At 32.8% G+C, this 18,513-nt stretch overlaps 3 protein-coding genes across 8 annotated transcripts; 1 reads left to right on the top strand and 2 right to left on the bottom strand.

Moving 5' to 3' along the window:
- Nucleotides 1-234: 234 nt before the first annotated feature.
- LOC107839344 (serine/arginine-rich splicing factor RS31) lies at nt 235-3,642 on the top strand. Of its 2 annotated transcripts, none has more exons than XM_016682786.2 (6): nt 235-378; nt 521-635; nt 2,342-2,454; nt 2,593-2,822; nt 2,927-3,178; nt 3,327-3,642. In XM_016682786.2, the coding sequence occupies exons 2-6, from the start codon at nt 530-532 to the stop codon at nt 3,352-3,354; spliced, it is 729 nt and encodes a 242-aa protein (XP_016538272.1). In that variant the 5' UTR covers nt 235-378; nt 521-529; the 3' UTR covers nt 3,355-3,642. The 2 variants fall into 2 exon arrangements, with proteins under 2 accessions (XP_016538272.1, XP_016538271.1); XM_016682785.2 differs by having other exon boundaries at nt 3,324-3,642.
- Nucleotides 3,643-4,153: 511 nt separating this feature from the next.
- LOC107839346 (calcium-binding protein KIC) lies at nt 4,154-5,608 on the bottom strand. The gene is made up of 2 exons (XM_016682788.2): nt 5,274-5,608; nt 4,154-4,841 (listed from the first exon to the last, which is right to left on the bottom strand). Exon 2 carries the CDS (start codon nt 4,803-4,805, stop codon nt 4,440-4,442), a length of 366 nt encoding a protein of 121 aa, XP_016538274.1. The 5' UTR covers nt 4,806-4,841; nt 5,274-5,608; the 3' UTR covers nt 4,154-4,439.
- Nucleotides 5,609-6,403: 795 nt separating this feature from the next.
- On the bottom strand, nt 6,404-18,157 carry LOC107839345 (probable serine/threonine-protein kinase WNK10). Of its 5 annotated transcripts, XM_047394524.1 has the most exons (9): nt 17,387-18,157; nt 16,644-16,681; nt 16,300-16,527; nt 15,999-16,219; nt 15,761-15,918; nt 15,286-15,679; nt 14,333-15,187; nt 6,807-6,899; nt 6,404-6,703 (listed from the first exon to the last, which is right to left on the bottom strand). In XM_047394524.1, the coding sequence occupies exons 1-8, from the start codon at nt 17,561-17,563 to the stop codon at nt 6,832-6,834; spliced, it is 2,139 nt and encodes a 712-aa protein (XP_047250480.1). In that variant the 5' UTR covers nt 17,564-18,157; the 3' UTR covers nt 6,404-6,703; nt 6,807-6,831. The 5 variants fall into 5 exon arrangements, with proteins under 5 accessions (XP_047250480.1, XP_016538273.1, XP_047250481.1 ...); XM_016682787.2 differs by lacking the exons at nt 6,404-6,703; nt 6,807-6,899 and adding an exon at nt 13,252-13,448; XM_047394525.1 differs by lacking the exons at nt 6,404-6,703; nt 6,807-6,899 and adding an exon at nt 13,316-13,448 and having other exon boundaries at nt 14,333-15,124.
- Nucleotides 18,158-18,513: the final 356 nt, after the last annotated feature.

The raw sequence follows: 18,513 nt of genomic DNA, 5'->3' as shown, positions 1-18,513 counted from the left end.
ACTTAAATCTGCTACAACTTACAATTTAAAACACAATTCAATAATTATATAAAAATAGTATTACAAATTACAATAAATAATCTAAGCAATTAAAAATATAATTCAATAATTATATAAAAATAGTGGTACAAGTTACAATAAATAATCTAATAAGTACATGTAGGATAATTTTCACTTTTTCTTTTATTAACTGAGTGTCTATGAAAACAATGTAATTTTTGTTGAAGTGGGTTTTGGCCCACAAGCAGTGATGCAACAGTCCAACAGACCCGAAATAGGCCCAAAATTAGGTAATACCAGTAACCCTATTTAGGGCAAAATTATCATTTGCAACTTAATAGAAGACGAGTGTTTTCTTTGGGTTCTAAGGTTTTCCAGGTAAAATTTTCCGTTCCTCTTAGCCCTAATTTCTTGTTGAAATCGTCTGTGTTGAAAGCTAACATTGCCAAATATAATTCATAGGTTGATAATAAGGAATAGTTTGGCGTTATTGATGATTTGATTTGATTTTTTTTTCAAGGAGTCGAATATGAAGCCTTTATTCGTGGGGAATGTTGGGTATGATACACGTCAATCAGAACTGGAGCGATTGTTCTCCAAGTACGGAAGGATCCAGCGTGTTGACATGAAATCTGGTATCTATCTTCCTTTTGCTTTCTCTCTCGTATATCTGTTGATTTAGTTAGTTTTATGTTCATTCGACGGGCAATTGCGGAACCACAATTTTCATCAAGGAAAAGCCTAGGTGATTCGAACATTTACTGTATATACATACAAAGTAATTTTAGCCTTAGCCAAAGGGGATGAATCTCTTGCCAGTTGCCCCAATGCAACTCCGTCCCTGTTTGAGGGGTTGAGATTATAGCTCAGCTTATTTTGTAAAGTGCTTTTAAAAAAAGTACTTTTGGTGAGAAACTGTTCGTCTTTGACAAGTACACTTTTGAGCAGCAGTTAGTGTTTGGCTGAGTTTTTTAAGTGTATTTTTCTTAAAATTGCTTTTAGATAAACGCTATTTTTTTAGCTTATGAAAAACAACTTTTGCTACTATCTAGAAGTACTTATTTTCTTCCAAAAGGTATGCGAAACACCTCACTTTTTAAAATAAATATTTTTTAGAAAGAAAAAACATTTTTTTTTAAAATAAGCTTGGCCAAATAGACTATTATTAGTGTTGGTTTCTTAATGCATCCATTCTTGATGCCGTAAATTGACTAATGAGAAAAGAACAAGACCCAAATTGCTTTACTTGTGCAATTATATTGCAAGTTAAAATGCATTAGGTTGCTATATCTTTAGTTGTTAGAAATTACGTGATTCTTGAATGTCATGACTCTTGTTCTTAAACTCTAGTCAGTGCTGAATGCTGATCTTTATGGAGCTATTAATGTTTGTTTCTTTATTCTATTGCCTTTCGGCGCAATGCCACAGCCGGTTCAAACCGTGAAAAGAGAGTACGCTGGTACAAACCAGTGTAAAATAAGTCTAATTAGGATAAGTTTCCCACGTCTCACACAAAGGTTTCATATAGCTGACCGCCTGAACCCAATTAGTTTTGCACGAACTCTATCAGGGTTATTGTTCATTTTAATTATCATGCAGATCCCCCTTCCCAGCATATGAGTATAGTTCTTTGTTTCTTTATGGATACTGCAATGGTGATTATCTGGATACTTGGTTGTAGCTTTGTATGTGTGTGTACATGTGACATGGCAAGACATGGTGGGGAGTCAAATGTGAAATTCATTTGGAGGATCTCCATATTTAAGTATTTCTTTTGACGCAGGAACATCTCCTAAGGAGAAAGAGCTTATATCATGGCTCAGCACTTGCAAAAACTTCTATTGCAAGGCAACTTATCTGTCTTCCTGTACTCCCTTCTCAATGATGGAACCCTTCTGCATTTCTTAGACCGATCTTCTGTCATTCACTTACTTCACTGTCCATGTCGCCTTTTTCCCAAGAATGGTTGTGGTGGGATGTATTTGTTCTTCATGCCATGCCTACCACTACTAATAAGCAGATCAATGAATTCTATCATGCCATGCCTCCATATTCTGAATCTTGCTGTGAAATTGGTGAAGCATGCTTAGCAATGACTACTCAGACTTGAATTCTTGGGCTTAACCTTTAATAAGACTTCATCATCATCATGATTTTGTTCATGCAAGGCCCCTCTCTCTCTCCTTACTTTCATCAGGCCTTCACATACTTGCAGGTGTTGTACTTTTTTATTTCCTAAAGGGGATGAGAACTTTAATTTAGCTGATGTACACTCTGCTCAAGAGATTTCAAACTTGTCTTGCTTTTCATCGACCTTACAATGTAGTCTTTACAACTATAGGCTTTGCTTTCGTCTACTTTGAGGATGAGCGTGATGCAGCTGATGCCATCCGTGGTCTTGACAACACGCCATTTGGTTATGACAAGCGCCGGTTATCAGTGGAATGGGCAAAGGTACTTCCTTTGCACTCTTGCTTCTCAAATTTGGTACATGTTATCCTGTTAGACATTACCTTCTCCACGAGGCAATAGAATTGAAATTGTAGTCAACAGTTTATGTAAGAACCATGGTTTGTATCTTTGTTTTGGCAGGGTGAACGTGGTCGACCTCGTGATGACTCCAAGGTTGCAGCAAACCAAAGACCAACAAGAACTCTGTTTGTCATTAACTTTGACCCTATTAACACTAGGGTGCGTGACATAGAAAGGCACTTTGAACCGTATGGAAAGATCCTTAATATTCGAATTCGTCGGAATTTTGCGTTTGTGCAGTTTGAAAATCAGGAAGATGCCACAAAAGCCTTGGAGTGTACACACATGAGGTTGCCACTGCATTTTCTTCTATTTACTGATATGGCAATTTCTTGTCTGTGCAGTGCTATTTTTTCTTGTTTCCTGACAAGAAGTGAGGCTTTTGCATTTGCAGTGAGATCCTTGACAGAGTCGTTACGGTAGAGTATGCTTTGAGGGATGATGGCGAGAGAGGGGACAGGTTTGACAGCCCTAGAAGAGATTATGGCAGGCGTGGTGATAGTCCTTACCGAAGATCACCAAACCCAGTGTATCGCAGGGGTCGGCCTAGTCCTGATTATGGTCGTCCTCGTAGCCCAGTCTATGACAAATACAATGGTCCATCATATGATCGGTACAGGAGTCCTGACTATGGGAGGTATCGCAGGTAGATTCGTAGTGTCTGACAGAGAAACTTATTTTTACTATTTGAATCTAGCTAGAGTGCTTATGCAATTCTGTAATTTTCCTTAAGTGGGGGCTTTTGTTCACTTTTACTTCTTGTTCACTTTCTTTTTCCTCCATAACTTCAGCAGATCACCTGTTCGGAGGTCAAGAGCTTGAAGCAGTAATTTATCGGACGAAGATCACGGCTCCTTTCTGGTGTCGTAATATTACTATATGCTGTGTATTAGTGTTATGGATTGTTTATTGTAGCATTTTGTATCTCTTAAACTATAGAGAGTTTGGTAGTTCATTTTGGGTGTTGGAAAACATTTGCATGGGTAGATTCACTGCCTCCGCTTGTTCTGAGCAGTTGGCACGAATTGACGCCTGAACGATTAGGAACATATGTAAGAAAATACTTGAGCAAGCTTATGACAATATTAACATGTGCTCCAATTGCTTATACTCTCTTCTGCCTTTTCTTTCTTATTTTGATGGTTGCCCCAAATTTTGAGTTCAGGTTTGTGCAAAGCATATTTCAACGAGTACAGCAGATATTACAATCTTGAGATTTGGGTTATTTGCACCTATTGTAACTTCTAAAACGAACCTTCTCTTTCAGAAAATTGTCCATAAAACACTTGGAAAGTTTGTCTGGATGTCAGATTGTTTTGTTTCCCAGTAGAGACGGTTGCTGATCCTATGATCATCAGCCCATTTAACTTTTCAGATCAGTGACCAAGTTCTTTTTCTGTTTTTAGAATATCTCAAGTGACACTTACCCGATACTGTGCCGAAGCCAAAACGCTTATTCTTTGGGGTTGCCCCTATAGAGGACTCATCATACAATAGTATGTCAAATCTGATGTCCAAGTTTCATTGGTCTTTCTTGAGACAGGTTCTTCTGTGGTTACTACTTTTTACATTTTACAGTTTGAATTGATTCTTCCAAGAATGAGTCAGCAAACCGTTCTAATTGGATGATGAAATTAAGTTATCATCTGGTAATATCTATTTCCCATCTGCTATAACAAAGCTTAATCTATGAACAAGGAATCCATACAAGTACAATTTTGATGCATTTGTTGCATCATACATGGATAATGAGCTATCAATGACCAATACAGATCGTGTTCAAAATAAACTATTTGATGCATTTGTTGCATCATACATGGATAATGAGCTATCAATGACCAATACAGATCGTGTTCAAAATAAACAATGTCACACCATATTAAGAGTATTTAGACGAACTTAGCCCTTCAGAAGCAGCCGGGGTTGAACTGTTGTTGGAGTGCTTTTTCAAGCCATGTTTCAGCATCCTGCATCATCTCTGGGCTAAGTCTGACCATGAGTATGCAAAACTCATTTTCATCCAATGCTCCATCACCATCCAAGTCTCCTTCTCTCACCATAGCTTCTGCATCTTCTCTGCTCATTCCCTCCATTCCCAAAAGCGCAGAGTTTTTTTGCAAACTAGAGGGTGTGATCAACTGGATCGTCGGGTCAGCCAGTAGCTGGAATCCTCCACTTAGCTCCTTAACAAAGGTATCCACGCCCAGCTTCTCCGCCATCACCGGTAACAAGTCTTGATATTCGCTTGATGCTTCACCAACTTTGCTTTCCATTCTCTTCTTAATGTGTGTTTGGTTATGTTATCTCTACTGTAAAAATGAAAACTCAAGCTCAGCGTACTTAGAAAGTTGAATTAAAATCCCTTTTTGTAGTACAAATTTTCTAATACTATCATTGATCTAGGTAGGGAAGTTGGAATTTAAAAAGTCTATATAAGAGGGTGGGGAAAGGCTACGGGCTATGGTCCATATTTTAACAGTGTACTACTGTACCAATTGAATGGATAGGTTGTGTTGGACACCCACTCCCATCCCCCACCCTCCCTCTTTTTTATTTGACAATTTGATATTCAAAATCGACTTTTCTAAGTAATGGCTGCTTAAGACCCATTATAAAGGCTAAGTTCTTCCTCAAATTTCCTATGTTTTGGGACCCTCCGAATTTGTAGGTAAATATGGTGTATATGCTCACTATTAGATACATGCGATGCAGTTTCAAAATTCATTTGAACATAAATTTACCTTGTATTAGTTTTAACAAGTAGTTTTCTCAACCAATAGTAAGACTAAATGTTATAAGACTTGAAGAATATTACAACTGATTAAAAAATAATAGACGGCGGGAGCCGGGAGAATAGTTCCGATCGAAACTATTACAAAGTATATAGATAGTATATACTTTATTCTAAACGTATATATAATACATGCATCTATATACAGCAGATACACTATCAATATCTATATTGTGTATATTTCGGCCATATTAGTAAACTAAACGACTGAATATATATATATATATATTGATAACAACCCCCAAGTAGTACAGATGGACATCATCTCGTGGGTTGTTTTTTTAAATACTTTCAGGCTTTAGCAATGTATATTTGATATATTCTTTCAAAAGAACATAAGAACATTTCTTTAAGGAAATTAAGGTTTCGAGGAAGATTCGTAGGAGGTGGAGTGGATGGGGATGTGCTAACTCATGTCAAACTTGTCACAAGGATTTTTCCTTAGTTTGTCTTTTACTTTGTCTCCTTCCTTGAAGCTTCCTATCTTCTCATTTTAAAATGTTTTGGTCCCATAATATTGGTTGGAATTTAATTGACGTAAAGAAATTTAACATTATCAGTGTAATTGATCTTTTATAACAGGTTATGATTCCGAAGGAACTATGAAAAATTGTCAGTCAAGGAGCTCATGATGACTATCAGAACGAACGTGTCTAAGGATGAGCTATAATACCCCTTAATTAGCTTTGACTGATTGGTTTCAAAACTAGGTGTTACATACAGCTCTCTAAAAGAGGTTAAGGTATCTGGATTACGTTCTTGATCATATATTCATTGCATTTAAGTAGAGTTATTTGAAATATTATTTGTATCGTCAGTGTAAAGAATTTCTGGATTTTTTCTCGCTAAAATAGGCAGAGGATGTTTTCTAAGCCCAAGTTGAGGAGGGAGACAAGTTTTATAAAATAGTTAAGTACTAGTAGTAATATATAGTTTTCCTTGTCAATTGTCATACAATTGTGAATGACTTCCATCTCTATATCAAACTCTAATAGGGGTCCCTTTTTCAGTGACTTCATTGATTACCTCATAGACTTTATATCAAAACCAATATGGAGCATCTCAAATTGACCAAAAATCTAGTTCAGAAGTAATCAATGTTTAAATTTCAAAAATAATAAAACTAACATAATCCAAAAGTAATTAAACCCCCCTGATGATGTTGTACTTAGCCATCACAACTTTGCCTTCCTTGTACTTGTGAACATCATGAAAACTTTTCTTGTATTTCCACCCCAAATTCTGGCCACATTCAGCACATAAAATGTCAGACACAACATATGGACCAGTTATCAATATCCTCAACACTGAAGGCTCTTCCACAACATTGCTAGCATGAGAAAAAAGGAAAGCTCGACCACGTCCATATTTATGTGTCCCCTACATATATAATAAACTCAAATTATTATTCTCTCTCTCTATATATATATTTGAACTGATGAAACCAACAACTATTACAAAAACAAAATAATGTGTACTTAACTATATAATACTTGTCAATGATGTCATTATGATCTGCTACAAAATTCCGGCATTTGAAGCAGCAATACCCTCGTAATCCACGTGATTTTTCCATCTGATATGAATTAGTATATTCAATTTTAGGGAAAAATAATGAACTTGTATGTCTAAGCAATTGTTTGTGTAGTATTTGAAAGCAGATCTGGAGCAACCACACTGGTGTCTCGTGTCACCAGTGTTGGGAGTCCTCACAAAACGTCACAACCAAAATATAACAGTTTGGTTAATATATATATATATATATAATTGCATTAAAGACTTGGAAGAATGAACGTCAAAAGATTTGAATACCAAAGAGGATATGATCGAATCTTTATTGTAACTAATCTTATCAACTACTGTAAAATAAAATCTTACCTAAAATATTTAAATTAGCAATTTTTTCGCATGTTTATTTTTTGAGAAGCTTCCCCTGAAGTTTCAGTTTGTAATACATACCTCTTATATGGTTTCGAATATTACACAAATCTCTCTCCTTTGATATTTAATGAAATAAAACTATTTTGTAACTTAAATATGGACAAGGTTAATTTGTTCTTTATATGTTGGTATTATGTCTTATTTTACTTTGTTTAACTGAATTAACTTATGTTATCCTTATACTTTTATATGTATTGAAAAATATAAACTTCTTTTTTCTTCAGATTACGAATATCTTATATACTTAGCACTTCCATTTTTACTTCAAGCAATATTTGGCAGTGTTTGACGGATGTTTTGCGGATTTGAAACAAAAGCAAGAGGTTATGTATCAAATCATTAAAATAGTTTGGGTGCAAATATATATATATATTGTTATGAAATATAAAGAAAGAACAACAAAAATAGAGAGAAGAGGGAAACTTCTTTATTTCTCGTGATGGGTGAGAGATCACAGAATACAATGAATAAAATCCCTTTATTTATAGGGGAAAATCCTGATACATATCAACTAGATCTTATTAGATCTTGATAGACATTCACTATAATATAAGTACATTTATAACACTCCCTTGAATGTCTAGATAGATAATGTGCCTCGTTAAAACCTTAGTAGAAAAAAAACTCAGTAGAAAAAAAATCTAGTGAAGGAAAAAGGGTACACATCTCTAACAATACGCATATCGGCTGCCTCATTAAAAACCTTACAAGGAAAGCCAGTGGGACAAAACCTCGTAAGAGAAAAAGAGTATAACGCGTATTAACTCCCCTAATGAGAACATCTTTGAACCTTTGCATCCTGAACTTGTGCACCATCTTCTTGAAAGTTGCAATTGGAGGAGACTTGATGAAAAAATCAGCCACATTGTCATTTGAGCGAATATGTTGCACGTTGATATCACCATTCTTTTGTAAATCATGTATGTAGAAAAGTTTTGATGAAGTGTGCTTCATTCTATCTCCTTTTACGAATCCTCCATTAAGATGTGATATGCATGATGCATTATCTCCGTATAAAATTGTGGGTAGATTGTCATATTTCACATCACATTTTTCTCAAATGAGATGTATCATGGACCTCAAGCATACACATTCTCGGCTTGCTTCATGAATAGCTATTATCTCAGCATGATTTAATGAAGTGGCTACGATAGACTGCTTTGTATATCTTCAAGATATTGCAGTACTACCACATATGAACATATAGCCTATTTGAGACCGAGCTTTATGTAGGTCAGATAAGTACCCAAAATCAGCATGACCAATAAGATCGGGACTGCAAATTTACTAACAAATCAACTAAAAAAAAAGGCTATATCAGGCCTTATAGTATTTGCAAGATATATTAGTGCATCAATTGCACTAAGATATGGTACTTCATAACAAAGGAGTTCCTCATTCTTTTCTTGAGATCGGAATGGATCCTTATTCAATTTTTGCATGTTTCTCATTTAAGCAAATACTCTATTGCTTTTGAAAACTGTCCAAGAGTTTCAATGATACTCAAATCATCAAATTATATCTTATAAGGATAATAAAAAGTTTTCCAGAAACTTTATATGCTTCAGGCATTTTGAATCCTTTAGGGATTTTCATATGATTTTTTTTCAAGTAACAATATTCAACATACATGTCAAGTGTGACATCTTCAAGTGTCTGGACTGCAAATCAAATAAGTTTTACGCTTACCAAAATGCATTCTTTCAGGTCACTTGATAAATGTTTCTACGTCAGCATGCTTAAGTAAACGTAGAATTCGGATCCTCGTAATCTTTTACAATATTGTGCCAATATTATATCAAAGATATCATTGATGATATATTATTTCGTATCGGTTCATAGTATGACATAACATTTTGAGATCTCATCACTTTATTATTTTCAGGTACCTGAACCTCTCATAAGGTTTCATGAAGTATTATGCGTGGATTCTTCAAGAGCACATTGCCTTCTTATTATGATTATTTGCTCCTTATCCTTTTCAAGAATTATTTTATTTGGAACCGATTGATCTACCATGCTTCACGCTTGCATAGGCTTTGTCTTTTATGAACACAAAATAGGAACACTTGCAGCTTAAATATGAGATGCGTTCGGCATTTGACTAGAATTATCTTTTGAATGACGATCTGATGATAATTCCTAACATATTTCTTAGCTGCTTATAATCTCCCCCTTATGTTAGGAAAACTAACATACATCCTCCTTCTTCTTTGAGGAATCCATCTTTGTGTATCATGGTATATTCATTAATCGTATACCGCACATTAACTATTAGATAGACAACGTGTGATTCCTGACTTAAAACCAACTTTGAGGGGAAATTAATCATAATTTATTGGTTTGATGCATACAAGTACTTTTCTATATAATATTTCAAACCAACACATTAAGCTTTTGTTCTCAATGGTTTAACTATTTATTGAAGGCATTCGATGTTAAACTATGATCATCAAGATGAATTGTCTTGATTGCACAATTTGAAAGTTTTGCTCTTAAACTCAATTTTATTGAGCAAACAACTTTATGAATGTCAAACTGTAGGTTGACAATAAACGCACATGTGATCATTTTATATTGATGCATCTTAATAGATCACATGACTGGTGAACAAACCCATATTCACCTTTTATACTTTTCAGATTTTAAGGGATCCAATCTCAATATTAGTTGGTCCAACCAACTTATTATGAGAACAAACAAAATTAAAAGTAATGAAGAGTTTTTTAATTATGCACATCTTTGGGATATCACAATCGTTCATATCAATTTATGAATTCTTATACTAGTAAACTCCAAGTTTACCATGACATATACCTTTTTTCTTTAGTAAATTTTAGATTTACTATTATATGAAAAAATTTCAGATTTACTACTTCAGAAGTAGATTTCACAACAACTTTTCTCTTCGGAGGTGAGTTGTGATACCATCACAATCAAGTGCACGTTTGCATTAATAAGCTTCTCATTCCCCAGGAATGGAATATAATCATGCCTTAAGCGTATCAAATTATGATAGCTACTATAAAAGCAAATTAAGGCATACATATAATTTATTGCTACCACATTCAATTCAAGGAATGGAACATATTTGATGGGACATGTTTCACCAAATACTTATTATTTTGCCTTAGCCATTATAATATCATCAATATGGTGCATTGAGGTTCAAACTCAATGTCTTATCCATATAAAGACGTCTTAGGCATAAATTCATGGGAATTGAACCCAACATATTATCATCTTTTTTGATAATATTGTTTTTATAAATAAATTTAAAATATAAATGGTTCCAAACCAATTATTCTTTTTTCCTCAAATCCAATAATAACTATATCATTTAGTAGCAAAAGACAAATAACATAAGAAATTACTAACCTTGATATTACCTTTAGATTAATAATCTCACCTTGTTTGGTAGAGTCTCGTGCTTGAAATTACTTTTAGATAAATTACCTTTAGATTAATAACTTCAGCTTGTTTGGTAGAATCTCGTGCTAATAACATGTTATGAAGTATAAAGAAGGAACAAGAAGAAATAGAAAGAGAAAAGGGAGACTTCTTTATTGGATGAGAGATCATAAGATTGAGAATACAATGAACAAAACCTCTTTATTTATAAGAGAAAATACTCCTAATTTCTGACTAAAAGTTAGATACTTCAAATCTTGATAGATATCAATTAGATCTTATTAGATCTTGATAGACACTCACTATAATGTAAATACATTTATAACATATATATATATATATATATAAGAGATCAATAGTCAATCCTATTTATCTTTTTTTTTTATGGTTTTTTTAGATATTTTTTGAGTTTTCTCCTTATTTGAAATATTTGTATGTTCAAAGAAAAATCAAAAGTCACCACATGCATTTAAACTCAATTTACTACTCCATCCGTCCCAAATTGAGATGACACATTGATTAAGAAAAATAATTAATAACATAACTAGTTTACCATAGTACCCCTATTAAATGATGTTTACATTTTAATTTGAAGACAAAGTAATTAATGCAAAGGGTAAACACATGAAAAAAATTTGTCTCTTCTTGATTAATGAAAAAAGACAAGTAAAATGAGAAATCAAATTAGAAAATTTTGGACGGAGGGAGTATGTAATAAAAGAAAAAAAATGTTTGAGGTAACTCATCTATTTAATTTTTACTAATAATATTTGTAACTCTCAAGCTATTCATGATTTTATATTTATAACCCCTAAATATTTAATACAAAAGTCAATGATACTTTATGGTATTCCTTTATTTTTATGTATATAAATTCATATTTTTTGTTTCATGAGATGCTATCCAAGTTATCCTTCATTTTCACTATTTTATTCATGCTTTTGTTTTTCTTGAAAAGAAGAAGAAGACTAGGCTTGTGAAAGTAGATATCGAGACATTTATGTATTCATTCCGTTTTTCTTTTTATAGAAGTTCATATGTTTTATTTCATGCAATTTTACCCTTTATTTTCACTATAATGTTTATGTTTTTATTTCACTTTTAAAAAAAGAAGATGCTCTTAAATGGTGAAAGTCTTGTAGAAGTGGATATGACAAGAGTTAGAATATTTGATTTCAGCTTTCTTTTATATTTTTCAACTAATGATTAAAAATATAATAATATATGTATTGTCTTATTTCTATATCTATATATGATGCCTCTTAAGTTCAGTTTTTAAGTCTATAATTTCTTTTGGTTAAATGAATAACTTTGTAGTTGGAAATTTGCTAATATTTATTAAGTTTCTTAATTTATAATTGATTTTTTTTTAGGTTTGTGGAAGTACATACCTAGACATTAATGTATTCATACATACCTAGACATTAATGTATTCATTTCGTTTTTCTTTCTATAAAAGTTCATATATTTTATTTCATGCGATTTTACCCAAGGTTATCCTTCATTTTCACTATGATATTTATGTTTTTATTTCAATTGAAAAAGAAGAAGATGCTCTTAAATGATGAAAAACTTGTGGAAGTGGATATCGGCAAGAGCTTGGATAATTATGCATTGATTTCGTCTTTTTTTTTTTAAATTAATGATTAAAAATATAATAATACGTGTATTTTCTTATTTCTGTATCTATATATGATGCCTCTTAAATTCAATTTTTAAGTCTATAATTCCTTTTGGTTCAAATGAATAATTTGTAGTTGAAAATTTACTAATTATTAATTAAGTTTCTTAATTTATAATTGACTTTTTTAGCTGACTAGCTTATTTCCATTAATCATATGTAAAACAATACAAAGCAACCAACATCCATTGATAGCTAAATAACTTTTAATAATTGAAATATATTCGTTATTTGGTCTTAGTTATAATTATGTTTTAGGACTATCAATAAATATGCATGACATAAAATTTGAGAAATATAAAGAAACATGGAGGCGAGGGAGGAAAATGAGGTAATTAATTCTAAAAAATCTATATACACAAAAAAAAGAACCATTTATGTTTTATTCATTTCTTTTTTTTCTTTTTAATTTTAAAACATAGTGTATTTATCTAATTTATTTTTAAAAAAACTTATACACTTAAAAAAAACCTTTATGTTTTTTTTTATTTATTTTTTTAATTTCTTTTTAACTTTGAGAAATAGTGTATTATCTGATTTATTTTTAATCATTATAATTACAAGAATGAATATTTTGCTCTTCACCTTCTAAAGTAGATGATTACATATTGTTAACATATTTACTCCATGAATTGTACGTCTATTATTTTAAGAAGCGATTGAGTCGGTGTAATTTTTTTTTTTCTTGTAAAGATCTATCTATCTATCTATCTATCTATCTATCTATTATTATTATTATTATTATTATTACTATTACTATTACTATTACTATTACTATTACTATTACTATTACTATTACTATTACTATTATTATTATTATTATTATTATTATTATTATTATAACCGAGTGAAGTGCGGATAAATTAACTAGTATGACAATAATGCAAATGTCACTCAACAATTGTCACGTTCAGAGGATAGGTACATTTTTGTCATCGAACTTCATCGAAGGTCATTCTTTTTTACAATCATGGTCCGGCGATCTGACCTAATTTACCTTGCCTCGACTAAGGTGCCAAATAATTTTATCCATCAAAACTTGGACAAATGATAAGAAATCAGTGATGTTTTTGCCTCCATTGAAAATCGAACCTGAAACCAGTGAAAATTAAACCTGAAACCTCATGATTCTTAATTTACTTCGTTAACTACTAGGTCACACCCTTCTGGGTGTTTCATAAGGTCATTCTCACTCAGGCTGAAGGTAAGCTCTTGGCTATGGATGTGTATCCATATACAGTTAAAAAGGAAAAATTACTAAGATATATATAGTAAAGTGATTGCTTTAGGCTCTAAAATTTTGATGCCCCAAAAAATTTAATAATAAATTTTATGATTTTTAATTTCACTCAAAACAATATTGAAGATCGTAAAACATAAAAGTTCAAAAAATATATAAAGAAGAATTATCCACTTTTTATAAAAAAATATTTTAGAACTTTGAATTAAATAACTCAAATCTTCATATTAATAAAATAAAGTTTTTACAACAACATCAAGTTAATATATTGCAAACAAATAATGACTAACATTTTATTATTTAGAATTAATCCTTACTTTTATAATAATAAGCATATTAATAATAATAGTATTAAAAAATTTAATGCATTTTAATAATACTAGAATTTCTATTAAAATTTGACTTTAACTCACTTAGTTAATATCCTTGCAACTGAATGATCAAAAACATTTTGCATACTTGCAAAACAATGGGCTAAAGAAGAACAAATTACTAAAGGTTAAAAACCAGCAAAACTAAACGACTATATACACTCTTTATACAAAGTACAGATAATCTTTACCCACACAAATAAAGGGGTATGAAGGAAGTTAAGTCTGAAAGAAAAAAAAATCAAAATCCATCACAGAATTCGAATATGTGACCATAAATTAAGAAAAGAAAAAGAAAAAAAAAAGAAAGTAAAAACCTTAAATGTCAATGAAGTTATCAACTATATTCTCTTTCAATTAATTACCTGCCAACTTTTTCTTTGTGGTCCATCTTTTTCTGCACGCGTCTATTGCCTCCAGCTTCATTCTTGCGAGTTCTTGAAAGCATTGTTGATATTGTGATTCAATTGTATCAAGCTCTAACTTTAACTCGTTGTCTTGATCATCTTTCTCTACTAACGATAAAAATGAACAATTGCTGGACAAACTCATGCGTTTAGAATCTCTATCTGTATCCGTCAAGGTCACCTCCAGATTCAGATTCTTTCCAAATTCATTTGATAATATGCAGTCTACATAATCGCCACCATTTCCATCGTCATGAAACACGCCCATGAACTCTAGCTCTGATAAGTTTCCACTAGAACCTTTAGAGATTATATCTGCACATGTAAAGTAGTCCCCAAATCCAAATGAATTCTTTGCAGAAGAATCTTTTTCCATTACTTCAGTAGCAGATGAACCTTGACACTCTCCATCTATCACATTTTCCAAATGTGACGGGGAAGCAAAAGTAACGTGACAAGAAGTGCCATTTGAATTCGCATACAATTTATCTTCATCAGCTCGATGAGTACTACCAATTTGGTTATTCATATTGAGAACTGGAATATCATCTTGCTGAGCATTAGATGTGGTAGTGATGGGCGACAAGGTGAGGTAGTTCTCTATAGATTCTTCTCTTTGGCTTCTCCCTCCACTAGAAAAATAATCAGAAGGCTTCCAACTAGGCAAAATTTTCATTATTAGATAGTCAATGAAGTCAGCAATAAAATCTACATCATGATCAGCTAGTTCCAAATGTTCAACCATCTCCGCTGCAACTAAGAGTGCAGTGTCAGTATAAAGATAAAAGTTGAAGTGTATATTCCTTATTCTGCCTGCAAAATTCGAAGGCTTTAGATAAACAAAGAGCCAATTTTATTCCGAAATGTCAAAAGAAGAAAAATAAGTAATGAATTAGAACGCATCTATGTACCTGAAGGGCTTTTAATTCGCAAGGTCAGTGAAATTGAGTTCTCATCCTTCTTCTTACCTGTCAATTTAAATTCATTATTCTGATGAAACCTCTGAAATTCCAATGTCGGAGCACAAGGACTTCCACAATGGGAGTCTGTATAAACTGATTGATTATACTCGGAATCTACATCCATTGAATGAGGTGCAGATTTCAATGAACTTAATGATCTTGGACTTTGGTAAGGTGAAAGCAAAAGACTATGCGTTGGCTCACTTAAATTCTCAGTCTGAAGAAACGGATCTTTGAGAAGGTCCTTGGCAGGCAACCTCAGAGAAACAGGAACCAGGCATTTCTCGATGAATGCTTTGATTTGGGGATCAGTAACTTTGCCGAGGGAAGCAGGTTTAACACCCTGAGAATAAATAAAGTTCCTTAGATTCACTAAAACATGTAATGCCTACACAACTTAAAGAAACAACTTTATCAAACTTACTGAGCTAACTTTCTTAAAAATTTGAGCAGGATTTTTGCATTCACTGTAAGGATATTCAAAGGTTACTAGTTCCAACATACACATGCCGAAGGAATATATGTCAACCAGTTCATTGTATTCTTCTTCGTAAAGCTCCGGGGCCATAAATTCCGGGGTCCCTTCAGAGGAATAGATAAAGTTAGCATTTTTGAATAGGGAACATTATTTCAAAGTATGTCGATACAAGAAGTACCCGTACCAATGACACTCTTAACAGTAGGCTGCTCCATAATGGTAGCCAATCCAAGGTCCCCAATCTTAATTTCTCCAGTATTTCCATTGACAAATATGTTGTCACACTTCAAGTCCCTATGAATGATGGGAGGGTTCTGACTGTGAAGATAGTCTAACCCTTGAAGTATTTGCCTTGCCCAATTCTTTATTGCCTTCATATCAACGCTTCTATACTTCTTGCGGTATCTGATAAGTATAATTTACATATTTATTGTATGACAACACAATTTGTAAGCAAAGAAAATGAGGAACTATGAGAAACTCACTGCCTTAAGTTCCCAGATGTGAAGAGTTCAGTGATCATGTTAACTGTTCTCTTCTTGCCATCAACCCATGAATCACAGAACTTCATTATATTGTCATGCTTCAATTTTCTAAGAAGATGCATCTCCGCATATAACTTTCCCAAATTGTTAGGTGATTGCAAAACATCCTCGACTTTCACTCGGCTCCATGCAACTTCAATACCATCAAGTAAGTCAAATGCCTTGTAGCTGAAACACAATTTAAAAGTAACCAAAAAAAAAGACAAAATGCTTTATGCTCTGAATACACAATTAGTGCTAGAGAAAGGAACGATAAAAATCAGCAATAAAGTTTAGGAACATACACAGTCTTGAATGCTCCCTTGCCCAACACCTCACTGTACTGTAGAGGAAAAATAAGCAGGTGACAAATATAAATGACTGTCAGTGAAATAACCGGAAGTTTTCAGTGCTAAATAGCAAAAGATTACAATTTTGTCTTGATATTCAGACTTCTTAAATCTTCTGTTTGGAAGCAAAAAGGCTACTTAAGTTGCTAAAGATAGAATTCAGCCTCAACTAATTGATCAACATCTTCAAATCCATCTAGTGGAGTGTTGCCATGCTAGTGAAATGGGATTACACAAACTGATCGAACCATCTTCAAACTTCAAAAGTTCGCTACGCTAATCAAGAAGCAAAACTAGATGGTAGAGTTTGTGTGTTTCACGGAGATGAAATCTTGCAACAGAAAATCATAATTATGTTTATGGCTTAACAATTATGCAGAAGGACCAAAAATCCAAATCAACTTAAGAAGAAACGAATTGTGAGAAGTGATTGTTCACCTCTGCGCTAAGACCACCTCAAAGCATCTATGTTGAGTATAATGTGCTATGCTAAAACGGGAAATGAGTTTTGCAACTAGACATAATTTATGAAACAGAACAAGGAAAAGAAATCGAAGCATAAATTAATGTAAACAAATGGGCTTTAATCCGATGACAATATAAATCCTTAATTTTGGACCGTTTGCATTCCAGTAACACTCTAGAAATGAAGCAATAAGTAACACTAAAAATAATTAATAGAGAGTAAAGTGAATTACCCGAACATATCGACCCGTAGGGTCTTTCTCTACATAATCGGCTTGGTTAACGGGTCGATCATTAGCAGATGAACCAAAAAATCCACCGTGGTTACTCGAAGAATGTCGCAAAGGGCTTTCAACTCTAACTCCATTTCCAGAATGATAAGAAGATCCCGATCCAGCCCCGAAACTCATTCCGGTAATCAACCAAACAATAAAAAGGAAGGAAGAATAAGGAAAAGTAAAAACACGAAGAACAAAGACAACCCAAAGCAGGCAGAAATTGGAGGAGGAAATCAGGATATTCAAATAATGTTTCTGCTGCCTAGACAAAGATAAGATGATGACCACAAGTTTGCATGTCGATGATAAATGCCTCGTAAAATGAGAATGCCGATCGCGTGTGGAACAATCTTCGACGTGATCGGCATTCAAATTCGAGGCTAAACAGCTAATAATGCATCGAGATCCAATAAAATTCGTTACAACGACAGTACTGAAATTGTTGTCATCCTGAGTTTCACATTACTCCATTATCACCTCCTTCTTCTTCTTGATGATATGTATACATATATATCTTCCTCATGCAAAATATTCCATGCAGCTATGCATGAATATAATTAATTAACCCTTCCAAATGAAAGTTTATTAATAATAATAAGATAAAGAAGGGCTAAAGATGATAGGAGGAAAAAAGAAAAAGTATAAAACTATAGATAAGAAGAAGATCGCTAATATATGAGGATAGACATGGAGGTAAAATCTTTTTAACTTTTTTTTTTTTTTTTAATTAGCAAAAGAGGAAAGAGAAAGAGAAAATGTATTGAGTTTAGGGATATGTGGAATTTTGGTTTAAGATGGGAGAAGATAATGCTCCAACGAACACTTGTTCCGTTAATGTTTGCTGGATCTATTAGCAATTTATGTAAACGTGATTTTGGCTGGGTTAAATATGACTGATCACTATATATAAGTAATATAGTTTGCAATTTTTAACAATATTTTGAATTTTGCAGGAAATATCTAATATTTTTATTTTAAATATACGAAGAGTACCTAAATTCTACTTTTAAATGAGTCTGTAGCAAGAATTTCACATGTATCTTTTATTTGGGAAAAAGATAAAAATGACCACTGAATTTTAT

Source organism: Capsicum annuum, chromosome 8, assembly GCF_002878395.1.
Source record: "Capsicum annuum cultivar UCD-10X-F1 chromosome 8, UCD10Xv1.1, whole genome shotgun sequence".
Lineage (NCBI taxonomy): Eukaryota > Viridiplantae > Streptophyta > Magnoliopsida > Solanales > Solanaceae > Capsicum > Capsicum annuum.
Note: the sequence above shows the minus strand (reverse complement) of the source record. Positions and strands in the feature narration are given on the sequence as shown.

Coding starts and splice junctions, on each gene's coding strand:
- LOC107839345 (XM_016682787.2), bottom strand. CDS start 17,563: ATGAGTTTCGGGGCTGGATCGGGATCTTCTTATCATTCTGGAAATGGA. Junction 16,682..17,386: donor CTACGGGTCGATATGTTCGG/GTAATTCACTTT, acceptor TTTCCTCTACAG/TACAGTGAGGTGTTGGGCAA. Junction 16,220..16,299: donor ACATCTGGGAACTTAAGGCA/GTGAGTTTCTCA, acceptor TATACTTATCAG/ATACCGCAAGAAGTATAGAA.
- LOC107839344 (XM_016682785.2), top strand. CDS start 530: ATGAAGCCTTTATTCGTGGGGAATGTTGGGTATGATACACGTCAATCA. Junction 636..2,341: donor GCGTGTTGACATGAAATCTG/GTATCTATCTTC, acceptor TTACAACTATAG/GCTTTGCTTTCGTCTACTTT. Junction 3,179..3,323: donor GACTATGGGAGGTATCGCAG/GTAGATTCGTAG, acceptor CCATAACTTCAG/CAGATCACCTGTTCGGAGGT.
- LOC107839346 (XM_016682788.2), bottom strand. CDS start 4,805: ATGGAAAGCAAAGTTGGTGAAGCATCAAGCGAATATCAAGACTTGTTA.